Below are 26,913 nucleotides of genomic sequence, written 5' to 3' on the forward strand. Positions count from 1 at the left end.
AATTTAAAGGAGATGTTGACAAGCTGGAAAGTGTCCAGAGGAGGGCAACTAAAAATGATCAAGACGCTGGAGAACAAGCCTATGAGGAGCGGCTTAAAGAGCTGAGCATGTTTACCTTGCAGAAGAGAAGGCTGAGAGGAGACATGACAGCCATGTATAAATATGTGAGGGAAAATCATAGGGATGAGGGAGCAAGCTTGTTTTCTGCTGCCCTGGAGACTAGGACGTGGAACAATGGCTTTAAACTACAGGAAAGGAGATTTCACCTGAACATCAGGAAGAACTTCCTCACTGTGAGAGCTATTGGGCAGTGGAACTCTCTCCCCGGACTGTGGTGGAGGCTCCTTCTTTGGAGGCTTTTAAGCAGAGTCTGGATGGTTATCTTTCGGGAGTACTTTGAATGAGATTTCTTGTTTCTTGGCAGGGGGTTGGACTGGATGGTCCATGAGGTCTCTTCCATCTCTATTATTTTATATTATTGTTAAGAAAAATTGCAGCAAAAAGCAAAGCTTCAGTCTCAGAAAAACCACTTATTGCCAGTACCTATTTATCTACTAAGTACCCACCTACCAATACCAATATCTAATATCTAATATCTAATTTCTATTGTTTAATTTAATCAAAATATTTATCTTTGCTCTTCATTTCTTCTACATGCCATTTAATTTGGCTGGTACTTAAAAATAATATACATTAGGCTTGGCTTTTGTTGAAGCTTTGCACTTTAATTGTTATGGCAGATAAGCCGGCTTATCCACAAGTTCAACTGCATTTTAGGAATTTTAAACTCTTACAGTTTTATTAGTGGGATTTTTATGTGCTGTTGATAGTACTTGTCATTGTATTTATGTATTGTTGTTTATATGTGGCACTTGGAGATCTTATGTGAGCCGCCCCGAGTCCCTTCGGGAGATGATAGTGGGGTACAAATAAAGATTTATTATATTATACTAGCTGTGCCCGGCCACACATTGTTGTGGCATAGTCTGCTGGCTTTGAAAAAAGATGATGAGGAAGTGATGGTATTTAATATACGTTATATGATTTTATATATGTACAGTATGCATAATGTTGTGTGCGAACTGCAACTTGCATCATGCCTGGTTAATGCCCACAAACTACATCAGTACTTAAAATCTATTATGTTGGGCAAATTTGGTCTAGATGGAGTACTGCTGGGGTTCAGTGTGGTCTCTGGCTGTAGGGTAAACTTGAACTCCTACTATTTATTTCTATTTATTTATTTCCAGCATTTATATCCCGCCTTTCTCACCTAGAGGGACTCAGGGCGGCTTACACAATTAGCAACAATTTGATGCCAACAACAGTTAAAATCCTAACAATATATAAAATCCATTAAGAACAATTAAATACAATATAGAATATATTTATGGTGACTCAGTCATCTCAATCGCCTCCAGTAGCGTATTCCCCTGTTTTCAAAGTGTTGTTCTTTATTTACTGTCCTGATTTTAGAGTTTTTTAATGCTGGAAGCCAGGTTTTGTTCATTTGCAATGGATTTCCCTAGGTAGGAAGCAGCCAGGCGTGTGGTTTATATATCTGTGGAATGTCCAGGGTGGGAGAAAGAACTCTTGTCTGTGGGAGGCAAGACTGAATGCTGCAATTAGTCACCTTGATTAGCATTTAATGGTCTTTTAGCTTCAAAGTCTGGCTGATTCCTCCCTGGGGGAATCCTTTGTTGGGAGTGTTAGCTGGCCCTGATTGTTTCCTGTCTGGAATTCCTGTTTTCTGAGTGTTGTTCTTTATTCACTGCCCTGATTTTAGAGATTATATTGTTTTGTATTATTATACCACAGAAATTATTATGTATTTATAATCTTATATTATCTGCTTAGTACTGGATTATATGAGGCCCCTTCTACACAGCTGTATAAAATCCACACTGAACTGAATTATATAGCAGCGTTGACTCAAGATAATCCAGTTCAAAGCAGATACTGTGGATTATCTGCCTTGGCATTCTGGAAGGGCCTTGAGTCTACACTGCCATATAATCCAGTTCAAAACAGATAATCTGTATTTTATAGGCAATGTGGAAGAGGCCTATGTGAACCCTTCCCCCAGGTGCCATTGTGGTTGAAGGGGTTGCTATGACATGAAAGGTGTGGGACCTACTCTTCTGACTGGCAGTCAGGAGAAGAATGGCTCTTCCTCATCCTCCCTCCTCTCTTCCTCCCCCTGTGTGTTCCTGTGTGTGCAAGGAGGGAGGAAATCCCTCCAAGAACAGCACTGGCAGGTGGTTCTCTCTCTACCTGCTATTCTCCACTGCTGGGCTCACCTTGTCAGCTGTAAAAACAGTTGCCCCCCTCAAGGCAAGTGCGGACTGTTTTTTTTCTGTTAAGTTTCTTTTTAATAAAAATTATTGCAAATTATATACAAAGTCTATTTTTTTTCAATAATGGCTATATTTCGCACAATACATTTTTAATTTTTTTTCTCCAGCAGATCATATTGGAGTGTTTTTCTAGTAAGGGAACATGCTGCTTGCTTGCTTACAGATGGAGGCTGGCCTCTTCCAGTATGTTGTGAGAACAAGACATGCAAAAGCTTTGGAAGAAGTTTCTGTTGTTTTTTTATTAGTAAAGAAAGTGTAATAGTGGGCTGTGTTATGTGGAACGCTGCATCCTTGACAGTTTGGCATTTGGCATGAAGGAATGGTGCCATGCTGCTCCTTCTGGAGAAGTTACAGGGCAGGGCCAAAGAGGATACCGTTTTGGGTATTTTTTTAAAGATTTTATTTCTAGAAAGTTAAGAATTTCCTAAAAATCAGGGTATGATTCAAAGATGTATCCTCCAAGTATGGCTATTTTCATCCTGATAGCCTTAAAAATGATAAGAGGAGCCTTGGAAGCCCCCCATTGCCACCAATGGGCCGCATTTTCCCACATTTTTCGGTTGCAGACTCAAAAAGTTTTTGGCTGCTGGCTGTTTTTAGGAGGCTTGTGAAAACAGATCTGCGGGTCCACCAAAATTCAGATACCGAAAACAGATCACAGTTCAGCTGAATTGCACAACCCTAATTCTTAGGGTGAGAAGACTTTGAGAAATTTCATGTTACCAACTCTGCCAAGGTCAGTTTGCTTCCAGTTTTGTCTCATCTGCAAATCTGTGAAGGATTCCCTCCAACCTCTCATTTAATCTATATATATAATAAAAGTGAAATCGGAGTATGTATCAGCGTTTTGATTGGCCTGGCGGAATATGTGCTCGCGTTTTGATTGGCCGCCACTATCCCAGACCACTGAGACCAACAGGAATGACGGATCTGCACCAAACTTGGCACACTTCATCCCCACGATGCACTTTATGACCTGCTGCCATTTGGGGGAGGATGGACCACAGATGATGGGATTTGCAGTACTTTTAAACACTTCCCACAGACTACTGCAATGCCCACCAATGATAGAAATGGACCAAACTTGGCACACAGAACTCCTGTCGACCCCTTTACATCCTGATGTATATTGGGGCAGGATGGACCAAGGATGATGGAATTTGCAGTACCTTCCCTCACTTCTTGAGACCACAGCAACTGCCACAAATCACACAACTGAACCAAACCAGGCACACATATCCCAAATGACACACTTCACATGCTGCAGCAGTTTGACGGAGGGTGGACCAAGGATTATGGGATTTGCAGTACATTCATCCAATTCACCTCCCACAAACCACTGTGATGCCCATGAATGACAAAACTGTATCAAACTTGACACGCAGGTGCAGGGTAGCCCACTTTACATCCTGGTGCAGTTTGGGGGAAGAGGGACCGTGGATGAGGGGACTTACAATATCTTCATCTCTACATCTTGGTGAGATTTGAAAGAGCTTGGACCTTGGATGATGGGACTTGCAGTATATTCATTCACTTCCTGAGACCACTGTCACCCCCATCAATGTCTCATCAAGACCAAACTTCAAACAGAAAACACCCATGACTACACCCAGGTGCAGTTTGGAGGATGATGGACCATGCACGATGGGACTTCCAATACCCTCACTCACTTCCTGAGAGCACCACGACCCACACAAATGACTGATCAAGACCAAACATGGTACATGGAGCCCTCATGACCTATTCTACATACTGGCTCTGTTTGGAGGGGGATGGACACTGGACGATGGGACTTGCATATGGGGGTTGGAGCTCACCCGCACCCACTGAACCCAGCTGACATTGGATATAGGCTACACTTGGAACACAGGCAAACAATGCCTTTCTCAAATGACCCGGGCATCGCCGGGTCTCCAAGCTAGTATTTTATAAAAACGCTCAGCTGGAACTCTCTTTCCTGGTTGATCCTGTCATTAATAAGGCTCCATCTACCTGGCTTTCTGAGGAATCTAAATGCTACTGGGCAAGAAAAGAAAGCATTCTCAACTGGCTTCTGCAAGAGCTGGTTCAAGGCCCACCATAGCATATTCCAGATGATGCAGTGGGGTGGAGTAATCACAAGAACCATCTTAAAATCTGCAGTTTTTTATCAGTTGTGGCAAGTTGCATAACTGCTGTGCTTCATAATGTCTTGGATCCAAGATCTGAACATAAAGTACCAGATCTTGGCTAGAGAGAAAGAAAGCCATGTATTCATATACATATACACACACAATGTATATTCTCACTTATTCTGGCCAATCCGGTGAGCTCTTGCTATTGCTTGCAGGTCATTTTGTGGATTAAAATCATTGTCAACAAAAACAACTGTGTCTGCTGAAGTTAAATTCATCCCAACTCCACCTGGGAAATAAAGGAAGCTGCCATTAAAGTTCTCACAGTAAAAAAACCAAACTCACTCAGATGTTGTAACCCATTTGCAACCCTGGAACAAATAACATAAAATGTCCAGGCAATTGCATGAAAAGCACTGCATGGAATGATAGTTTACATCTTGTAGAAGCATGCCAAACCTAAGACCTGGGACTGGCAGAATTGTAAACCAATAAATATATTACATAAGATAATATTATATCATATTTTTAAAAAACCGAATGACCTTTTTAAATACCTCTCCCACCTCTCTGCAGGTAACTTACCCTGTTTGAAACTGTAGGGATCTCATTAACATATGCAACAGAAGTTCGCTCTAGCATTCCCAGGTGTAACTTGGAAACTTCCAGTTTTCGAAGACAGATTTCAAAAGGCATGCTGCAGCATACATGGAAAATACTTTGCTCCTGACATGACTAAAAATCCATTTCACTGGCATGTTCATTTAAAATTTTCCAAAGAGTGGTGGATAGCTTTTGTTCTAACCTACAAACTGCCTCCTACTTCAAACAGGTTTGGAATCATCCTGCAGCTGAGTTAGGATTTGAAACCATTTTCTGGTCTTAGTTCAGCACTCTTTCTGCTTCGCTACATAAGCTCCCACAATATTTATCATATGTCTCATCTTGCTAGTTTGGCTGAGATGCCTCATAGCCTTGAGTCATGCCTAGAAACTGATTGTGGGTTTAAAAAAAATGTTACTGTGTACCCTCAAGTCATTTCTGACCTATGCTAACTCTACCATACGCCAGAATTTGTTCAGAGGACAGAATTTGTTTCCCCTTGTCTTCTTCTGGGGCTGAGAGAAAGTGACTACCTCAAGGTCTCTTGTAAGTTTTCATACTTGTAGAAGGATTTGAGCTCTGTTCTCCCAGTATGTAGTTCCAACACTCCCACCATACCAAACTGGCTCACCTGTGAATAAATATCTAAATACTAAGGAAGCAAGGCCTCCTATGAAGAGATGCTCTGATTACAGGAGGGCATGGTAGAACATAGATTGTCCTTTTTTTTGGCAGAGAAAGCAATTGATAGGTTTTCTGCACTGCCATACAAGAACAAGATAGAGCATGAAGAGGACAGAAGCATCATTTGACTCAGGCTTTGGGTACACGTGGGATTTCTTTGCAAGGACAACATTTTTGGGATTTGTCTGTGTGTCATGATCACTCATGCCATGCAACTATCACCCCCCCCCCCCACCCCGTACTGTCAAGAGATAAAAGTGGATAATAGTGATAACAGCCAAGCCCCAAGGAATTAGAATGTTCAGCTATCTTTGTCTATTGGCTGCATCTGTTTGCATATACACCTATGTATACATACAGCATAAGTGTTCCACCACTTTTCAGATGTCAAAGAAAATTCTGGAAACAGTAATGTGGTTTATCTGAACTTGTGTTTAATACAAGTCTATTCAATGACTTCTAGACCAGGTGGATCATTCTGTGTGTACTACTCACAATGACAACAAAAAGACAGCCCAGGTCCCCTCCCCTCCTGTAAGCTTTGTCTCACCTGCTCTGGTGCTCAGGAGGAAGACAAAAATGGGCTGCTGACCAAAGTTTTTAATGGCAAGGTGTCTTTCTTCACCTCTGACAGATCCATCCAAGCGCTCATAGCTGTAACCTTTTCAAAATAAGAAAAGAGTGAATGGAATGATGCAAACCACTAGTGAAAAGACCAGTTCAAGCATATAAAACTACAGTCCTTCCAAAACATTTGCTGTTTGCCAACTCTGTGCACCTTTGCACAGAGTAATTATTGTTAGTTTTTCCTTTCTACATCACTCTCCTCAAAGCATTCTGCATCTTGCCTACATCAAGGCTTCTCAATAAAAAGGCCCTCAAACTTTGGTGCACTTCTCTTCCAGCCCTTGCCCAGCCCCATCTATGATATAACATTTTATGTGTGTTAATTGTGTACATAAACTACATAATTGCATGCAAAAAATGGGGAAGCTCCATTCTCTCTGCAAAAATAAAACCAGGAGCAGATTGTGCAACAGTCCATGAACTATAAAGAGTAACGCTCAAGAACACTAAACCAACTAGCATGCTGACATACAACATCAAAAACATCTCTGAAGAATTTAAACACATCAAAATAGATTTGCATTATTAAGCTTAATTGATCAAGGACCAGGTGAACTCTGGGCTGAAAGAAGGGATGTCATCAGGAAGGAATGCAGGGATAAACTATCTGCAGCCAAAAGGAAAGAGAAACTCAAATGGACGAGAGATAAAAATGCACTGACAGTCAAGGACAGAAGAGAAACAAAAATGAAAGTTGACAAAAATAGAACCAGAACTCAGAATGCAACTGTTCAATGACTTGTGCACAGAGATAATGAAAAAAGAAACTAAAGCTCATTATAGAAGGGTGTTGCAAACATACAATGGATAATGGAGTACAACAAAGAATTTTGAAGGAAAATGAGTCTGTGCTTTATAGACTGTAGCATACAGATCACATTAGCCTATAGATCACTGGGTTGTTGTATGTCTTTCGGGCTGTGTGGCCATGTTCCAGAAGCATTCTCTCCTGACGTTTCACCCACATCTATGGCAGGCATCCTCAGAGGTTGTGAGGTATGGAGAAAACTAAGCAAAGAGGTTAATATATATCTGTGGAAAGTCTAGGGTGAGAGAGGTCAGTATGAATGTAGTGTAGTTAATCACTTAAATTAGCATTGAAAAGCTTATCTGCTGTCTTCTTCCTGCCTCTGGGGCATCCTTTGTTTAGAGTCGTTAACTGCCCTTGGTTGATTCATGTCTGGAAACCCTCTGTTTTCAGAGTATTGCTTTTTATTTACTGTTCTGATTTTTGAGTTTTGTAATACTGGTAGCCAGATTTTGTTCATTTTCATGGTTTCTTCCTTTCTGTTGAAGTTGTCCACATGCTTGTGGATTTCAATGGCTTCTCTGTGTAGTCTGACATGATAGTTGTTAGAATGGTCCAGCATTTTTGTGTTCTCAAATAGTATTCTGTGTCCAGGCTGGTTCATCAAATGCTCTGCTATGGCTGATTTCTCTGGTTGAATTAGTCTGCAGTGCCTTTCATGTTCTTTGACTCTTGTTTGGGCGCTGCGTTTGGTGGTCCCTATGTAGACTTGTCCACAGCTGCATGGTATCCGGTAGCCATTTCTAGATGTTCTGGTCATCCGCAAACCCAATCAACAATTGGGCCACACAGTTTACAGAAAACCTACACACACAGATAGATACCTTCATAAAAACTCCAACCATCACCCAAGTCAAAAAAGGAGCACAATCAAAGCCCTGACAGACCGTGCACAAAGAATCTGCGAACCTCACCTCCTCCAAGGTGAACTCAACCACCTAAACTGGGCTCTACAGGCCAATGGATACTCCACCACAGACATCAGAAGAGCTGCAAGGCCAAGAACAAGCCATGAGAGTCAAGACAAAGATCCACCCAGAGGAAAGGTGTCCTTACCATACATCAAGGGAACTACTGACCGCATAGGGAAGCTGATGAAGAAGCACAACCTACAAACTATCTACAGACCCACAAAGAAAATCCAACAAATGCTACGGTCAGCGAAGGACAAGAGGGATCCTCTCTCTTCTGCAGGAGTCTACCGGATACCATGCAGCTGTGGACAAGTCTACATAGGGACCACCAAACGCAGCGCCCAAACAAGAGTCAAAGAACATGAAAGGCACTGCAGACTAATTCAACCAGAGAAATCAGCCATAGCAGAGCATTTGATGAACCAGCCTGGACACAGAATACTATTTGAGAACACAAAAATGCTGGACCATTCTAACAACTATCATGTCAGACTACACAGAGAAGCCATTGAAATCCACAAGCATGTGGACAACTTCAACAGAAAGGAAGAAACCATGAAAATGAACAAAATCTGGCTACCAGTATTACAAAACTCAAAAATCAGAACAGTAAATAAAAAGCAATACTCTGAAAACAGAGGGTTTCCAGACATGAATCAACCAAGGGCAGTTAACGACTCTAAACAAAGGATGCCCCAGAGGCAGGAAGAAGACAGCAGATAAGCTTTTCAATGCTAATTTAAGTGATTAACTACACTACATTCATACTGACCTCTCTCACCCTAGACTTTCCACAGATATATATTAACCTCTTTGCTTAGTTTTCTCCATACCTCACAACCTCTGAGGATGCCTGCCATAGATGTGGGCGAAACGTCAGGAGAGAATGCTTCTGGAACATGGCCACACAGCCCGAAAGACATACAACAACCCTGTGATCCCGGCCATGAAAGCCTTCGACAACACTATAGATCACTTTTAAAGATACCAGAGTGCCACAATATCTGACTGTTCTGTTTCATAACCTGTACTTGGGGGAAGAGGCAGAATATAAAGAAATGGAATAGTTTCCAATTGGCAAGGAGAACAGACAAAGCTGCATTTTATCACCCCATCTGTTCAACTTGTATGCCAAAAATATTGTATGTAAAGTGGGATTAGATTCAGAGGAAGGAGGCATGAAATTAGAAGAAGGAACATCAACCTTGTAAGATAAACAGATGACACCATATTAAAGCAGAAAACAACAGAAGACAAAAACAATTACACTGGCCAACACACCTTTTGGTGCCTTAATTGTTAGACTTGTTTCTGGGTATATTTGATCTGCTGATTCCCCAAAATGACACCAGTTTTCCACTATCAGCTCATTTTTGAGAAACAGAACATATGTCCTTTACCAGTTGCCCTGCTCACCCATAGACAACTATGATAGCTATGTCGAAACGAGGCCTATCCAATTTTCTGAATCAGCACTCAAATAATCCCAGTAACAGGCCTAAAAACCAAGACAGCAAGAATTTATTTTGGTTGGGCTGTTATTGAAGAAAGTCTACAGAGTAAATACAACAGCAAATTTACAGCTGAATATAAAAAAGTAAAATAGAAGTTACAGAAAAATTACATAATTTTAAGGACACTGAAATAGTTCCAGATTTTCTATATTTGGTTTAATCATTTATTGGAGTGGAGACTACAATAAAAAAATCAAATGATTACAGCTTGGAAGGGCAGCTATGAAGGAATTGAATTGATCCTGAAGTGTTAAGCGATAACACTAAATACTAACGTTAGACTGATCCATATCATCGAAATTCCTGTTTCTATATGTAGTTGTAAAACTAAACATTGAAGAAAGCTAGTAGGAAGAAAACCCACTCATCTGAGAGATGTAGTGCTGGAGAAGAATTCTTCAGATACAATGGACTGATAGGTTGTGACTTTGATGTGACTTTGCTTCAACATACATGGCAGTATCAACAAGTTTTGATGTACTCGTATATGGTGGGAATACCTAAAACTCTGAAGCTACTCTGGAGACTAGAGTTGAGGGCAGGAAAAAAACCCTAAAACTTAATATAGAAGAGTGTTCCAGTACAATTTCAGTATTGTCTTGTGCCGAGCAGTACTGGTCACAGCTTCCATGTCATGCGCTCCTTGTGAAAAGGGACTGAAAGGATTCTTTATCTAAATGTATATTCTAGTGGACTTATGTAATGGGTTTAGTTCTGTTTCTGCCATAGGGAGCCATCAAAGCAAGGCTTGACAATGAATCCAAACATATCAGAGTGATCACAGCTAACAAGCTCTAGAAGCCCTTTCATTGGACTTGCAGCCGTGTGCCCCAAACATTTAAACTGTATCAGCAATGGATCAGGCTTCGGAAAACCCCAAAATGCAGCACCATGATTCATATTCATATCAGTCTGCAATGTGATTTAGGAACAAACTTGGACCTTGACACACAGCGTTTTTAACCCTAGAAAGAGAATCATCTAGGCCTTTCTTTTACAGGGGCATCCAGTGTATGGTTTTGACTCATTATAACGTTTCAAAACACATCTCATCGACAAGGGTTGATCTTTGCTTTGTGATCAAGTGTTTTCCTTCTCAATAAGGAGAAAAATCTGCATATCTGTACAGGCAGAGCTGTTTCACTCTGTTCTTAAATGTCTGGATACATCTTCATATTTAATTTTCTGGATCAGTACCTCAAATAAACCCAGGAACAGGCATAAAAACCAAGATACTAAGATTTTTTCTTTCATTGAGCTGTTTAATTAATCTATCTACTAATGCACAGAATCAGCTACTTTTTATTTCTCTTTCATTATATATTCAGTACCATTATTCACTTGTATCCTGTTTAAAAGTCAAAACCAAAACCAGAATACAGATTGTGGACTGAAGCCCAGGGCTCAAAAGTAAGTATGAGAAGACAGAGGATGGTGGTAATCAAGATATGTGGTACAGGGCTCTTCTCTATAGAAAGGCTTAAATGTCTAAAAATTCTGCAGTCGAAACAGGACTCTTGGCAATAAAACCAGCTGCATTTACCTCTGTAATCCATATAGTCCTGCAGAATATCCAGCATGTTGGTCATCTGGGAAAACAGCAATACACGGTGACCACTAGAATGAAAAATAAATTAGAGCTCTTGATTTCAGTGTAAAATACAGCAAAGTCCATGCAACATCTGAATTAGGCTTTAACCGCATGCATTAATTTGAAGAAAATCCCATTGAACTTTGCAGTCATGGAATATGGTTGTTAAATACACACATTTAACAACCAATTCTCATTAAGCTCAATTACTCAGTATATAAACAGAGAAGTATCCATAAGAATAGGTTTTGAAACATGTAAAATAAATTAGAACTCTGATTAGAAGGGGAAAAAATCATTGCCTAGAAGTATTTTTTTTGTAAAAGCCAAACAAAAACACAAAAGAGAGTAAATATACTGTAGGTTTTAGTAATTATTAGATTGCTTGAATAACTAGAGCAGGAGACATTTACAAATTAGACCTGTATTTGAAAAAGTTTTCTATTATCATCACTAGAAAAGTTGGAAAGTCAAATGGATATATTTTCTTTTTATTCTCTTGGTGTTTATAATTTTTAATTAATTGTTTTTCTTTTTTGTAGTTTTAGTTAAGTATTTATATCTTTTTTGTTGTATATAATTTTTTCTTTAAATTCTTGTATGAAGACAGCCAGAATATTTGAGAAAAATGGTGGTGCCTAAGCATGAGGAGACAAGTTGTCTTTCTTGCTCCAGGCTCACCTCTATTGCTTTATCACAGTGGTTCTCAACCTGGGGGTCGTGACCCCTAGAGAGATCTATCAGCCGTCTGAGAGGAGGGGTTGTTCCGGTGTCTCCTCGTAATGGCTGCCGGCAAGCCAAACAGCTAGTCAGCACCCCTGCCCACATCGCTTCACCTCCTGGCTGGCTCCACGGAGTCGTAGGTACTGGGATTTACTGGGAGTTCACCTGCAATGAATGAGCACTCCAAACCCCACCGATGATGGACCAGGACCAAACTTGGCACACAGAGCCCCCATAACCAACAGAAGATATTGGACAAGTTTGGGGGAAAGGGAATTATAGTTCACTTGCATCCAGAGAAACAGTGACCCCCACCGACAATGGACTAAGACCAAACTTTTCACAGAGAAGCCTCATGACCAACTGAACATGCTGCAGGGGTTTGTGGGAATGAGCTGTGATTTTGGGACTTGTAGTTCACCTGCATCCAAAGAGCACTGAACCCAGCCAACGGCGGATCTGTACCAAACTGGCGGATCTGGCACACAGACTCAACATTCCCTGCCAGGACCGGCCCGAGGAAATTCGAAGGGGTACGCAAATTTTTTTTGCGCCCCCTCCCCTGCGCCGCAGGAGGCGTGGCCAGGACTAACCCCGCCTCCAACGCGGGCAGCCACGCCTCCCGTGGCGTGGGCGGCATGAGAGGCGGGGCCAGGGTGCGCGGCGCGGGAGGCGGGGCCAAATATGGCCCTGCCTCCTGCGGGGCGCGCCCTGGCGCAGCCAAGCTGCGGCAGGAGTTCTTCCAGGCCGCAGCCTGAAAGGACTCCTGCTGCAGTGGGCGCGCGCCGTGGGAGGCGTGGCTGGTCCTGCCTCCCGCGGGGTGCGCCCTGGCGCAGCCAAGCTGCAGCAGGATTTCTTCCAGGCCGCAGCCTGAAAGGACTCCCGCTGCAGCGGGCGCGCGCCATGGGAGGCGTGGCCGGTTCCGCCTCCCGCGGGGTGCGCCCTGGCCTGGCTGCGCCATGGCGCGCCCCGTGGGAGGCGGGGCCAGAGCTGGCCACGCCTCCACGTCACATGGCCCCGCCTCCGCCAGGTGTGGCCCCGCCTCCCAGGGGTTCAATAGTGCCCCTGGGAAGGTGGCGCCCAACGCGGGGGCGTGGCCAGCGTGCCGTGTTGGGCCGGGCCTGTTCCCTGCTGTGGATACTGACAGATGTTTTGAGACAATTGCCCCGGGAATCTGGGAGTTGTAGTAGTTCACCCCCATCCAGAGAGCACTGCAGCCAAGCGATGACCAATCAACGACAGATCTGGACCACACTTGGTACACAGATCCAAAATGGCCAACTTTGAATACTGGCAGGGTTTGGGGAGGATTGACCCACAATTCTGGGAACTGTAGTTCACCCACTCCAAACTGAGAATACCCAATAATCAAAGACAAATAATGCCTTTTTCAAATAACCCGCACCGCCATGTCCCCAAGCTAGTTCTTAATTAAAATCTTTTTAAAGTACTACTTTGATGAAAGAGAGGAGGGAGAAGAGATAAGAGAAGAAGCCGAAGGCTTTATTAGAGGCTAAAGGGTGACTCAAAACTCAGAGACACCCTAAAAGAAAAGCACACCCACAAACACCGTGTATCCACCCACATTTTCCAACTCCCAGTCCCACTAAACAAAGAATCCAGAAAGTAAAGGAAAATAAAGGAAAATCAAAAAGATTCAATGCTAGAGAAAGGCCAAGTCAACCCAAAAGCTAAAGCTGAGAGTGAGTGGCAGCAAGGAAATAGGACTGAAGCACCTCTCTCTAGAGCTAGGATACAACTGAGCAATGGGGGAGCTCGAACCATTAAATAGACACAGCTTGCGTAAGACATGTCACAGCTGTTTCTTCTACTCTAACTGGCCCAACAGGCAGGGCTCACAGGGAAACCCAGTGCGAGCATGCGGTAGTCTCTCTGCATGCCACGTGATCCCAAATCACGTGAGGAGGAATAGCAACCAGCAGCCATGTGGTCCGGCTCTGTTGAAAGCAACATGGCGGCAGAGCCCTTGCTATTATGGGCATCTGAAGAAGCCAAAGAACAACAGCCAAAACAAATCCATGCACAAGTCTAGCTGCTGTATCTCCAACTAGGGAAACATGCACAAACAATATGAGAACCATTAGGTAATTTCTCAACAGGGCAGGTAACAGCTGAGGGGTGGGATTTAGATTAGGAAAACACAATTGAAGATAAAGGTTGTAAGTCTCCAAGAGCACTGTAGTTGCAAACTATCTGTCTAATGAAGGCCAATCACTTCATGTCTCATGACTATCTTTCTTCAATCTGATGCCTGAATTCTACTACAGTCATTTGTAATTTGTGGAAACAGCTGGAAGGACTAAGTCTTACCAGGTTTATTACAGCTATTACAGGCACCATCCAGCTATAGAGAAAGCATTTCTTCAGCAAACTCACTTTCCAACGAAGATCTAGAAATGCTTAATGTCCTGCTGGATTTTTTTTTAAAAAAAATCTTCAGAAATCTCTCCCTGTCCTCCATACTATTTTTGTAGGACTGTTTCTACTGAAATGCTAGACCAAGCTTTTACTTCTACAAAGATATTCAAATTTTAAGGAAAGTAGGGATGTGTTGATTATTCACATTTTCTTCCTCAAGAATATAAAACCCAATAAGGCAAAACATACCCAGCGTACAGGAAAGCGAGAAGGTTATCCAACAAGTTCAGCTTTCCGCTGACTTCGATGAGGTGGTCTCCGATGACAAAGGGTTCTGGTTCAACACCTGGGATGGACAAAGGTTTTTACTAAGGCCTCTTCTACACTGCTATATAAAATCCAGATTATCTGCTTTAAATTTGAATTCTGTAGGGGATGCTTTGAATGCAATTTTCCTGTTTCTTGGCAGGGGGTTGGATGGATAGCCCATGATGCCTCTTCCAACTCTATGATTCTATATGGTAGTGTTGACTCATATAGTCCAGTTAGAAGCAGATCATGTGGATTTTCTGCTTTGATAACCTGGATTATATGGCAGTGTAGAAGGGGCCACTTGCCAATTGTAAGTACAAAGGCACTGCATCTTTGGTAAAAAGAGTTGTAGAGGCCATGAAGATGTTATAAGTTATAAGTATACAGATTAGAGATCAAATTCTGCTGTTCAAGCCTCCTTGTTTCTAGCCAAGACCGCTACACAAAGTTTTTCTCCTTTTCATTTCATTAGTACTTTCTCTGCCCAAGGATTTTTCCATGCTCCTCTTTCCCAGCAAAAGCTGAGATTATGCTAGTGGTATCCAGTTACTATTAAAATGGGTTGTAGCCCCCTTTCCACTGCCAGCTTACTTCTTCCCTCCAGAAAATTTATGTGAAAATGATTCCTTTCCCTCAATAGATATGAAAGCTTTGCTCTAGAACAGGGCTTCTTAAAGTATTCCATCCTGAATCCCTTTTGGCCCAAGATTTTTCTTTTGCGACCCTGGATATAAAGTTATATAAAATTTGTATAACAAAAAAATCATTTACTGATAACAAATTACCATTTTCAAGGCTTGCTAAACAGGCTGATTTTCCTTTTTATGAAGTACAGCTGAAGCATCTTCGACAGATCTTGCTGTAAACACTACACAAACAATTTGTGTAAATGTCTAAAACAGCCACTGGGTGACATTCAGAAATCTTTTATTGTTGCCAATATTTTCATGACCTCAACATTGAGTGAAGGGGACCCCACTGAGTGTCGGGACCCACAGTTTAAGAAGTCCTGATAAGCTGTATTCCAGTTACGTTCCTAAGAAAAGTCACCAATTGATTAAGAACCAGAAAGACTTTTCTTCCCAAACAACTGAAGTACATTGCTGAAGAAAATGCTTAAGTTAGTCTTACTATCTCTTCAGGCAGGCCTACCCAGAGAGTTTTAATGGTGAATTTTTAAATTTCTACTCTATGTCTAGCTTTTGTTTTGTATATTTTAATATGTATTTTATTGAAATAATTTTTAATATGTGTATTTTACAGAGTGTTTTTAAATTATTATGTTTATTTATTTATTTGCGATATTTATATATCACGCTTCTCAACCCCAAAGGGGGCTCAGGGCGGTTGGCAACAATTGGCAACAATTCAATGCTCTCAATAAAAAACAGTATAAAACATCAAAGTTGACTCTCCCCTAATAAAACATTAAACCATCACCGAGGAGGCTCTGTCCCTTGTCCCCACCAGCTGCACCTGTGAGGCCAGAGGGGCCAAGAGCAGGACTTCCCCGGAAGATCTTAATCCACAAATTGGTTCATGGAGGGAGATATATTCGGACAGGTAAGTTGGACCAGAGCCGTTAAGCCTTTATAGGCTAAAGCCAGAGCTTTGAATTGTGCTCGGTAGCTGTTTTGACTATGTGTTTTAGCAATACTGTAACCCGCCTCGAGCCTGAGGAGATAAAGTTCAAGAAACTGTAGTGTCCATCATCTCAATGCCTTCAAGATTATGCCATGTCAAGACCTGGATTGGTGCCATGGCATTTGTGCACCCAAACATAATACTGCTATGCTACAAGAGCCTTAACAATATTCCTGCCATTAATCATTCTTACCGTTGAACAAATATGGATGAGCAACACATTTCCGGAGTTGAATTAAAACATTTTGAAGTCTAGCTTTCTTCCCTGTTTCATTTTCAAAGGCATCTGAAAAGCAAATGAAAAAGAATATGGAGGAGAGGTGTGATCATACTCTACACCCAGTCATGAAGGTTTAATTGGGAAAATAGCTGGTGCAGAAATTACTGTTTACCGGTAATTAAAACCAGCAGTGTCAACTACAGGTTCAAAGTCAATGCAGTAATTACTAAGTTAACCAAGCCTCTGATAAAGATATTTCTTTCTACAGTCTTTTTTGCCCAACTGGACACCTGCATCCTCTGTCCAGCTGGAAAGTTTTGGCAGCACTGGAAGGATGGTGAAGGAGTGTTGGAGAGATAGACTTTCAGTGTCAGTTCACAGCATTACGTCTACAGTAAACAATTCAATAATACTAAATCTGGAAAAGACTAGGATTCTACTCTTTCTAGTCCTATTGTACAACATAAAAGATAAGCAGCACCTCCCCTCCAGAACCTATTACTATGCATATATAAATGGCAAAACAGAGAAAACAGGAAAGCACAAACATTATCCTGCCTTATCTGCTACTGCCAGCATGTTAAAAAAAAAAACATAGATGTATAAGTTTGGCCACAAAAATGAGGTTTTGTGAAACAAAAAATAGGCTCTAGATCAGGCCTGGGCCAATTTCGTCCCTCCAGATGTTTCGGTTTCAACTCCTACAATTCCTAACAGCTAGTAAGCTGGTTGGGATTTCTGCGAGTTGAAGTCCAAAACACCTGAAGGGCTGAGGTTTGCCCAGGCCTGCTTTAGGGGGTGTAGGTGACAATTTTTCCACGTTTAAACCCAGAGGAAACCTTTTTACAACTAGGACAGAAAATGGGAGCGATGTCAGGTTTATTTCGTACTTCAAAGAAAGATTTTTCTGAACTTAAAACAGCTGGGTGAGAGAATTTGGTGAAAACCTTCCCAAATCTTTAGATGGTGCAAGGCAACAATCTGTGCTTTTATAAAAATAGTTAAAAATAAAATGAAAGTGCAAGGCAGAAGGGGGAAGTATAAAGTCGCTGTTCCCCCAGTTGTCGCCTTCTCCTGCCTTGGACATTAAAATATATCTTTTAAAATGTAACTGCCATAAGACTACAATATGCCATGGAAGTTACCAACAATCTAAAAAAACTCTGGCACATTCAAGCCAGAATTCAGCCCCCTGCAGACCTTTTCCCCTACTTGGGTGCTGGATTGGCTTTAACTGTTTATTTTAATACTGTTAATATTTAATTCTATTTCAATGTTTGTATATTTTTAGGTTTCAAATTGTAGTGTATTGGTTTTACTGTAAGTACTTTTGAGAGTACCTTCTTAGAGAGAAAACGAGGGCATAAATAATAGTAACCACAACAACAACCAGACAGGCCCAGGGTGAGGAGTGTTCTGATCTTGCCTAAAATGGAATTGGACCCCTGGACCAAAAAGAAAAGTTCCCTATATGCTCTCAAGATATCCAAGTGATAACCTCAGCACAAAACAAGGATCAGAAAGCCATAGTGAATGTTTGGCAAGGTATTTGGATAGGCAGGCAGATGCCCAAGGTATTGTACATGTTTTGTATGTTAACCCCAGAGGACTTCCGGGTTATGATGATTTAGATCAGGGGTCCCCAAACTAAGGCCTGGGGGCCACAATGCGGCCCATCGAAGCCATTTATCCGGCCCCCACAGTGGTGGCTCCCTCCTCCTCCACATGCCTTTCCCACCTCCTCCCTCGCCTGGTGCGTGCCTTCCAAAACTTTGCTTGTTTATAATAGTATTTTAATTATTATTTAATTAATTATTAATTATTAAGGGGTGCTTTGCTAGTTCTTTTGGTGCAGAAAGGCAGAAGGGGGTTGGACTAAATGGCCCAAGGAGTCTCTTCCAACCCTCTTTATTATTATTATTATTATTATTATTATTATTATTATTGACAGAAGGACACAGTATAACACAGCAAATGAGATCTATATGCTGGATTTCGTATCACAAAATCACAAGTCAAACACTTCCCAAGCATTTAGGCCTGTGTGATTTATTATTATTATTATTATTATTGACACAACGACATAGTCTGACACAACAAACAAGATAGATATGCTGGATTTCGTATCACAAAATCACAAGTCGAACACTTCCCAAACGTTTAGGACTATGTGATGTATTTTCGGATGATAAACACTTGGGAAGTTATTACTACTACTACTACTACTACTACTACTACTACTATTATTAACAACATTGAGGATGGGTGGCCATCTGTCAGGGATGCTTTGCTTGTGCTCTTGATACACAAAGGTAGAAGGGGGTTGGACTAAATGGCCCAAGGGGTCTCTTCCAACTCTATTATTTTTATTATGATTATGATTAACATTGAGACTGTTTTTGTTCCCGTTTTGTTTTTTTACTTCAAAATAAGATATGTGCAGTGTGCATGGGAATTTGTTCATAGTTTTTAAAAAACTATAGTCCGGCTCTCCAACAGTCTGAGGGACCGTGAACTGGCCCTCTGTTTAAAAAGTTTGGGGACCCCTGATTTAGATAGTGTGCTGCATGCTAAATGGAAACATATAGAATGTATTCGAAAGTTGATAGGATCCGGGTATGGTTTTCTCTCTGGGAAGCAACTCCCTAGAAAGGGCCACAAAGAGCATATTGGGTGATAGCTTTGTTTTTTAGTTATAACGCAGAGCAAGGATGACAAATACCGTATATACTTGAGTATAAGCCGACCCGAATATAAACCGAGGCACCTAATTTTACCACAAAAAACTGAAAACTTATTGACTCAAGTATACGCCAAAGGTGGGAAATACAGCAGCTACTGATAATTTCAAAATAAAAATAAATACCAATAAAATTACATTAATTGAGGCATCAGACAGTTAAATGTTTTGGAATATTTACCATATTTCAAAGAAAAACAGTAAACTAGATCTGTAAGTGGAAATGTAGAATAAACAAAAACAAGATGGTATCAACAATAACTTTGTAATAATTACAATAATAATAATAAATAGAACTTCATTTGTACCCCCCCCATCTCCCCATGGCAACTCAGGCCGGCTTCCAACATAGTAACAGGCAAACATTCAATGCCTATATAAACAATGCAGAGATATAGATCTATAATCTATGGTGGATTGCGATTTCCCATGAAGGTGGGCTGTTGGCACTGTCTTTCCTGAGGGAATGATGGGCTATAACGTCTGCGGTAGTATTGAAATTGGTAACCCCAACACTGACGTTGTTGGTATGAGTAGGGATGGTAGGGCTGCTGACCATATTTGTTGATGGTCTGTTTCATTTTATGGGAGTGCTCGAGTTGCGAGTCCATCTCCGAGTTAAATAGGCTTCATCCATTGGTAGATCTTCAATAAGGAGTGGGCTGACAGGGATAGTGTGGCAGCCCTTAGCCAAGCGTGTCTACGTAAAGCAACAGCTCCTGCCAGGAACTTTCTGGAAGCATCGGAAGTGTTTTTAGCCAGGTCCTTTTGGAGGCTCGCGAGCAAAAGTGCTTCTTGTTTGAATGCCTTGGCCAGAGTTTGTTCATTGGGGGAAAGAGAGTCAAGGAAGGGCCCAATTTTGTTCCAAAGGTAGTTCTGGTAGACTACATATAAATACCGTAGTGGGCCATCCTAGCGAATAGACAAGCGGAGAAATAAAACTTTTTGGCCATAGCATCAAGTGTCTTCCCTTCCCTATCAGAGGCAGTAAGTTGTGCCTTCTGGGCTGGTTTTGGTTGCGCGTCCTTTACAACTGAGTTGGCGTTAGGCATCTTAGCGAGCCAGGAAGCCGTGGATGGATCAACTTTGTAAAGGTTTTCGGCCCTCTTGGGAGTAGCTGGAACCAGGGATGGTGCCATGCTGACTGTTTTGATGTAGCAGGTAGGGTAAGGTTGAGAATGCTGCAGACATCGCCGTTTGTTGCTCTGAGAAAGAAAAAACATGGATCTTCCACCACGTTAGTGGGTTTTGGTGTCTGTAGATTAAGGGCCCTTGAAAGCCTGATGAGGAGAGCAGCAAAATGAGCTCTTTGCACGGTGCGAGGCCGCTGCTCAGTACTGCAGCCTTGACACTCCCTCCTGCCGCTTGTAGAGAACAGCCTTGAGGCAGGCCTCTGTTGCGGCGTGCCTAGGGGGTAAAGTCCTGGCAAATTGGGCAAGTTTGGGGGACATGGCCCTCCCCTAGGCACAAAAGACACATGTTGTGCCCACCGGAATCAGGCAGTTTCACCCCACATGCCCCACATTTTTAAAATATAAAGTGGACATGGTCTGGCTTGAGTCATTGGAGCCAGTCAGGATTAGAGAGTGGTCAGTGAAGTCCAGGTCAACAAGGTTGATATCCAATAGAAGCCAAAACATAGTCAGAGACAGTCTGTGGTCAAAAGCCGTTAGGAATAGGTTAAACAGAGACACTAGAAAGTTCCTACTAAGAACTGAGGCGTAGCCCTGCCCACAGGCATATATATACTACATGGGGAGAGTGTGCAGGACTTCCACCAAAATGTTTCATTTAAAAGCTTCTAGAAGGGTCCAATGTCTGTGCAGGCACACTGGGAAACCCATATGTGTGCATTTCACAGACAATACGTAAAAGAAGCAATATTATTTTGGGCAAAATCACCGACTTCTAAGTTCCTGATTCCAAGACACATGTACATTTACGAAAATTGAGTGACTTAGGAATATGTATAATTTATTTTACCAATAACCTCAGTGGCCTGAGGTTAGGGAATTTTTAATTGTATTTGTTAATTTGCTGTATATTGTGTGTTCAAACTGGGTTATTTCATTAAATTGTCTTATGGTGTTTTAGTTGATTATGTATTTTATGTATTGATGTATATGTATTTGTGTTTTTTAAATCTTTGTAAGCCACTTTGAATGCCATTCATGGGAAAAAGCGGGATAAAAATGAATAAATAATAATTTAGAACTGTATAACAAGAAACCAATCAGTTTCAGTTCATGGTAAATTAAATTGCTTACTTTAAAAATAATCACTCTGCTTACCTAGGTCTTTCGTCAAAATAGCCTTATAAAATTTCCTTTGCAATGCTGACATTCCATGGTAGAGAATGATCTCCATCTTCTTTGGGAGCTCACTTGCAACTTCTGATTTCACTCTCCTGAGCAAGAAGGGCTTCAACAGACTGTGCAGTTCTTGTGCTGATTAAGGGGAGAGAAATTCTATTAAAGCCACTCTAAATCACAGTGCATGAAATACAGCATCTTTCAGACGTACCCGTTCATGCTGAAAAAGGACAATTAAAGTGAATGAGGCTTCAAAGATCCAAGAAATTGTAGCAGCAAGCATTATAGGCCCCTTCTACACTGCCATATAAAATCTGTATTATCTGATTTGAACTGGAATGTATGGCAGTGTAGACTCATATGTGGATTATCTGCTTTGATTATCTGGATTACTGTATATACTCGAAGATAAGCCGAGATTTTCAGCCCTTTTTATGAGCTGAAAAAGCCTCCCTTGGCTTATAATTGGGTCAAAGTCAAGCCAGGCAGCGGAGCCTGGAGGCTACTGCTTGCAATAGATGATATATTTCTCTCCTCCCTTATCAGTGTGTTTGTTTTTCCAAAGCCTCCCTCACTCTTAACCAAGGGAATGTTTCGAAAAGGAAAATAAGCCCTTGCAAGTCAGGAAGAAGAGATAGATAGATAGATAGATAGATAGATAGATAGATAGATAGATAGATAGATAGATAGATATAATATCCAACATATTCTGCCGGCCCGTTTATGTTGGATAAGTGAGACTCTACTGTGTGTGTGTGTGTGTATATAGAGTCTCACTTATCCAACATAAACGGGCCGGCAGAACGTTGGATAAGCGAATATGTTGGATAATAAGGAGAGATGAAGGAGAAGCCTATTAAACATCAAATTAGGTTAAGATTTTACAAATTAAGCACCAAAACATCATGTTATACAACAAATTTGACAGAAAAAGTAGTTCGATATGCAGTAATGCTACGTAGTAATTACTGTATTTATGAATTTAGCACCCAAAAATCCCGATATATTGAAAACATTGACTACAAAAATGCATTGGATAATCCAGAACGTTGGATAAGCGAATGTTGGATAAGTGAGACTCTACTGTGTGTGTATATATATATATATCCATTAATCTTATGAAAGCATTTTTCCCTGAAATATTTGTTAATCTCTGCTACAGATATGTAGGCACTTCCCCTTGCAAGCTTTTGCAATCCCTATGTACCTAAATATTTGTATCTCTCTCTATATATTAATTTTATATATGAATTTCCCCTCATATGTTTGCAAGTCTTTGCAAATCCTATATACATATAGATATCTAGAGATTTCCATATACCTGTATATCTGTATCCATGTGTATACATTATTTTTAAATATGAATTTTTGCTCACATGTTTGCAAGTCTTTGCAAATCCTATGCAGATATAATAATCTCTATATATAGAGATGTCTAGCTAGATATATATGAATACTGATATACAGGACTTGGAAATACTACAGGGGAAATGCACACACACACACACACACACACACACACATTTTAGATAGATGCAGGAGGGAAATGCACATATATAGAGGATTTGCAAATGTTTCAGGGAGAAATGCATATGTGAAATTAGTATATATAATTATGGATCTATATCTGCACTGTTTATATTGGCATTAAATGTTGCCTGTTACTATGTTGGAAGCTGTATATGGCCATGTAGAAATTTTTAAATTCTACAGGCTCCATTATTCCTGTCTTTTCTGTCTATCTGCAAAGATACCATGGAGGCCAAAAAAATTGCCTCCTTGCCCTTCTCCAAACATTATTAATTCCAGAATGAGTTGGAAGCCATGCTGCTTTTAAATGGTAAGGAAAAGTGCTTTCGACAGAATCCCTTGACCATTTGGGTAATAATACTTCTCCTTCACATGTGGTGTTAGACAAGACATTTTCCTTTAGAGAAACTTGGCAAGTTTTTTACTCCCACAAAAACTCTTAGGCCCGTCACAATATTTTTACTTGCCTGTTTTGCTTTCCTTTTTAACTTCATGGTAATAGTGAACAAATTTTTCCGCTAGGTCCTTGGGGAATATAACTGGTTCAATAAAAGTAAGCAGGGCATATAGCTCTTTGAGGCTATTCTGAATCGGAGTGCCAGTCAGCAGAAGGCAGAAATCTGTGGAAAACTGGAAAAGATGCAGAGGTTGAGCTACTGTTGAACTAGTCATTGCTGTGAATGTGGGAAAAAACATATGAGGCAGTATTATTTTGCATATATGAACCAGTCATAAATGTTATGTTGTGTATTGATTACCTTGTAAGATAGTCACATGGCTCTGAATAAATTATCTGGGCACAACAGACAAAGGAGATGTACTTCACATACTTGTAATTGAGAACTAATCCTCTCCTTCCCCTGAACACCAAACAAAGAGAAACAGGGGAAGAATTCTGACTGCTTGGCTTCTCCGTTATAGAAAGCTTTGAGAGTGAGGACTTTTTTTCTCTGGTTCTTTGTGCAATTTATAACCCCTTCCTGCCGCATGATCACATCTTGGCCTCCTCCAGGATTTGGAGTACATTACAGTAAGCATTTCAAGGGCATGTTCTCTAGGCACGGGAGTACTCCACAATAGATAGTGCTGAGCACTCTTTGCTATGAAACAACTTGTTGCAATTTACCAATACAAACCTTTTTATCAGTTTGCTAATTTTTATCCGTTTACATTTCTAGACAGGTCTGAGTGGATCCAGGCCCTTTCTACACTGCCATGTAATCCAGATTATGAGATCAGATAATCCACATTATCTGCTTGGAACTGGATCATATGAGTCTACACTGCAATTTAATCCAGTTCAAAGCTGAACCACTCTAGCAATCACCATGTCAAACTACATAGGGAAGCCATTGAAATCCACAAGCAAGTGGACAATTTCAACAGTAGGAGAAAACCATGAAAATGAACACAATCTGGATGCCAATATTTAAAAAACTCTAAAATCAGGACAGTAAATAAAGAACAACATTTAGAAAACAGGGGAATCCCAGACAGGAACGAACCAGGGCCAGCTAACACCTCCCAACAAAGGATTCCCCCAGGAAGGAAGCAGCCAGGCTTTGAAGCTGCAAGGCTATTCAATGCTAATCAAGCTGGCCAACTGCAACATTCACACTTGCCTCAAACAGACAAAAGTTCTTTCTCCTATACTGGGCATTCCACAGATATATAAAGCCTGCGTGCCTAGTTTCTAACAGACCTCACAACCATTAACGTGGGCGAATGCTTCTGGAACATGGCCAGACAGCCTGGAAAACTCATAGCAACCCAGATATACCTGGGACCGAAGACTGGAGACCTCGGTACACTCCTTCTATACCTGGGACGTCGTCCTCTTCCACCGAGCACGCAGCTTCGGGAGGGACGCACATGGAGTGGTGAGGGAGGAAGGGGACACCCGCCTAGCCAGCCAGATCAGCCGAATCAACCCTGGCGATCAATGGGGTGACAGATGTCGCAGCCAGATCGCCCTCACATCCAACCCAGATATATATTTGTTCCTATCATGAAGAAATTGAGAAAAGAAAAAAAATACTGCACTACACTTTTACCTCTGAGAGTGTTTTATGAAGTAATGAATCCTCATTCTTGAGCCTATGAGCTTCATCCACAACAAGGCATGCCCAGTTAAAACTAAACACAAAACACAAATAAAAAAAAATTAGGTGAAGTCCTGGGGTTCTTCTTCTTTCTACATAAATGAATGCAGCAGACCTTTGATGTTTGCTGGGGTTTGGTTCCAGGACAGCAAAACCCATGGATGCTCAAGTCTCATTGTATACATTGTATAGTAAAAAATTTTTTTATATAAAATGGGGAAATCAAGGTTTGCTTTTGGATATATATATATATAGATATATATATTACAGAATCCATGGATGTGAAGGCCAACTACACTATTACTAATCTTTGACATTTCTCTCCTTCGCGCTGAACTGTTGTTCTCACCATACCTCCAATGCTCTTCTTCCAGTTCAGGGCAAACTGCTATCTGATTTCCCTCTCTCAATTACTGATCTGGACAGATAATAATTCAACAAGTGGTACCCTTTTGAAGCACTAGTCTGAGACTACTTCATTTTATATTTCAGAATTAAATTAAACTGCCAAGTTGTACAATATGGATCCATAGGTTCTTCAATCAGATCATATTATTGTTGATTTGGAAAGAAAATATTTAATAGAGCACGATAATATTATCAGGATAACCCTGGTTAGCCCTACTTCTAGGTATGGTATATTTGCCATCCTGATTCCAAAAATCGCACCAGTTTTCCCCTACCCGCTCTAATTTTTGAGATACAGAACATTTGCCATTATGTGATTCTTCACTCTGTTTGCTCATTAAAAATCAGGATAATTTAATATTGTGTTAAATTAAGCATGAAGAAACATATTAAAAGTTAAAAGAAAAGTGTACTACATGAAAATCTACTTATCTACCAAAAGCAGAGATTTAGGATGCAAAATCATTCAATACGCTATAGCTAAGAAACTAGAGCTGATGCAGTCTATCCAAAGCAATCAGTGTCTTTCTGAATCATTGTTTGCCAAATAACCCCAGGAACAGACCTAAAAACCAAGACACCAATAAAAGCATTGTTGGGCTGTGTAATCAATGTTTTCTTTGAAAGAGGCACAGATAACCAACCTAAACATATATGTTACAAAAATTTAGGTGCAAATCTGATGTTCTCACCGTTTCAAAAATGAAGCATCTTTAAGGCATATCTGCAAAGCAAGTGGAAGAAAACTGTTATTCACATACTTCTGCATAAAAAAGTGGTCAGGGCTATTTTCCTTTCTGTTAAAAGGATCAGATAAAAAAAACTTAAAATCTGTTTGTGTATTTTTCAGTTTCAGAAACCAGATCCTTTGGTGCCATTCCCATCCTTTAAAGTAATTCCCACAAAGAACATGTATTGTCTTGAAATTTTTTTGAACATGACTGATTCTTCCAAAATGGTAGAGATAGCATCCCATCCAATTTTGTAGGTTTTGTTGTTGTGTCTTAATGCAACAAACTTCATTTAATAAAGTCAGACTTATCAATTGGTCTTTGGCAAATCAAGAATTGCACCACCACTGTTGAGAAGATATAAAACTAAGGGCAAGCATCTCACATATCCCAGTACATTACTACTGTTGACAAAGTCAAGTACCTCATATGTAGTTAGCAGAATGTGGAAATTATTATTTGAGAATATATCCTGTTGTAGCTCAGTCCTTTCTTCCTTGTCTCCCCAATATGTTATGAAGGAAAGCCGTGGAGCAAATCTATTTTTAAAATTAAATAACATTTAGCAGTACATTTGGTACATGAATATGATCAGAATGC

At 40.8% G+C, this 26,913-nt stretch overlaps 1 protein-coding gene across 5 annotated transcripts in view; it reads right to left on the reverse strand.

Moving 5' to 3' along the window:
• chd1l (chromodomain helicase DNA binding protein 1 like) overlaps positions 1 to 26,913 on the reverse strand; it is a 49,845-nt gene that overhangs the window by 16,714 nt on the left and 6,218 nt on the right. For 2 of the 5 annotated variants that reach the window (XM_062971356.1, XM_008103849.3), the window contains exons 4-13: positions 26,738 to 26,852; positions 26,275 to 26,306; positions 25,127 to 25,208; positions 23,540 to 23,702; positions 21,522 to 21,677; positions 16,464 to 16,556; positions 14,564 to 14,660; positions 11,165 to 11,238; positions 6,309 to 6,419; positions 4,646 to 4,760 (exon numbers count right to left, since the gene is read on the reverse strand). In XM_062971356.1, coding sequence (XP_062827426.1) covers positions 4,646 to 4,760; positions 6,309 to 6,419; positions 11,165 to 11,238; positions 14,564 to 14,660; positions 16,464 to 16,556; positions 21,522 to 21,677; positions 23,540 to 23,702; positions 25,127 to 25,208; positions 26,275 to 26,306; positions 26,738 to 26,852 — 1,038 coding nt within the window. Of the gene's footprint in view, positions 1 to 4,645; positions 4,761 to 6,308; positions 6,420 to 11,164; positions 11,239 to 14,563; positions 14,661 to 16,463; positions 16,557 to 21,521; positions 21,678 to 23,539; positions 23,703 to 24,852; positions 25,076 to 25,126; positions 25,209 to 26,274; positions 26,307 to 26,737; positions 26,853 to 26,913 lie in introns of those variants that run through there. The other 3 variants (XM_062971359.1, XM_062971357.1, XM_062971358.1) reach the window with 3 other exon arrangements.

The sequence above is a fragment of the Anolis carolinensis genome, chromosome 2 (assembly GCF_035594765.1).
Source record: "Anolis carolinensis isolate JA03-04 chromosome 2, rAnoCar3.1.pri, whole genome shotgun sequence".
In the NCBI taxonomy this organism is placed as follows: domain Eukaryota; kingdom Metazoa; phylum Chordata; class Lepidosauria; order Squamata; family Dactyloidae; genus Anolis; species Anolis carolinensis.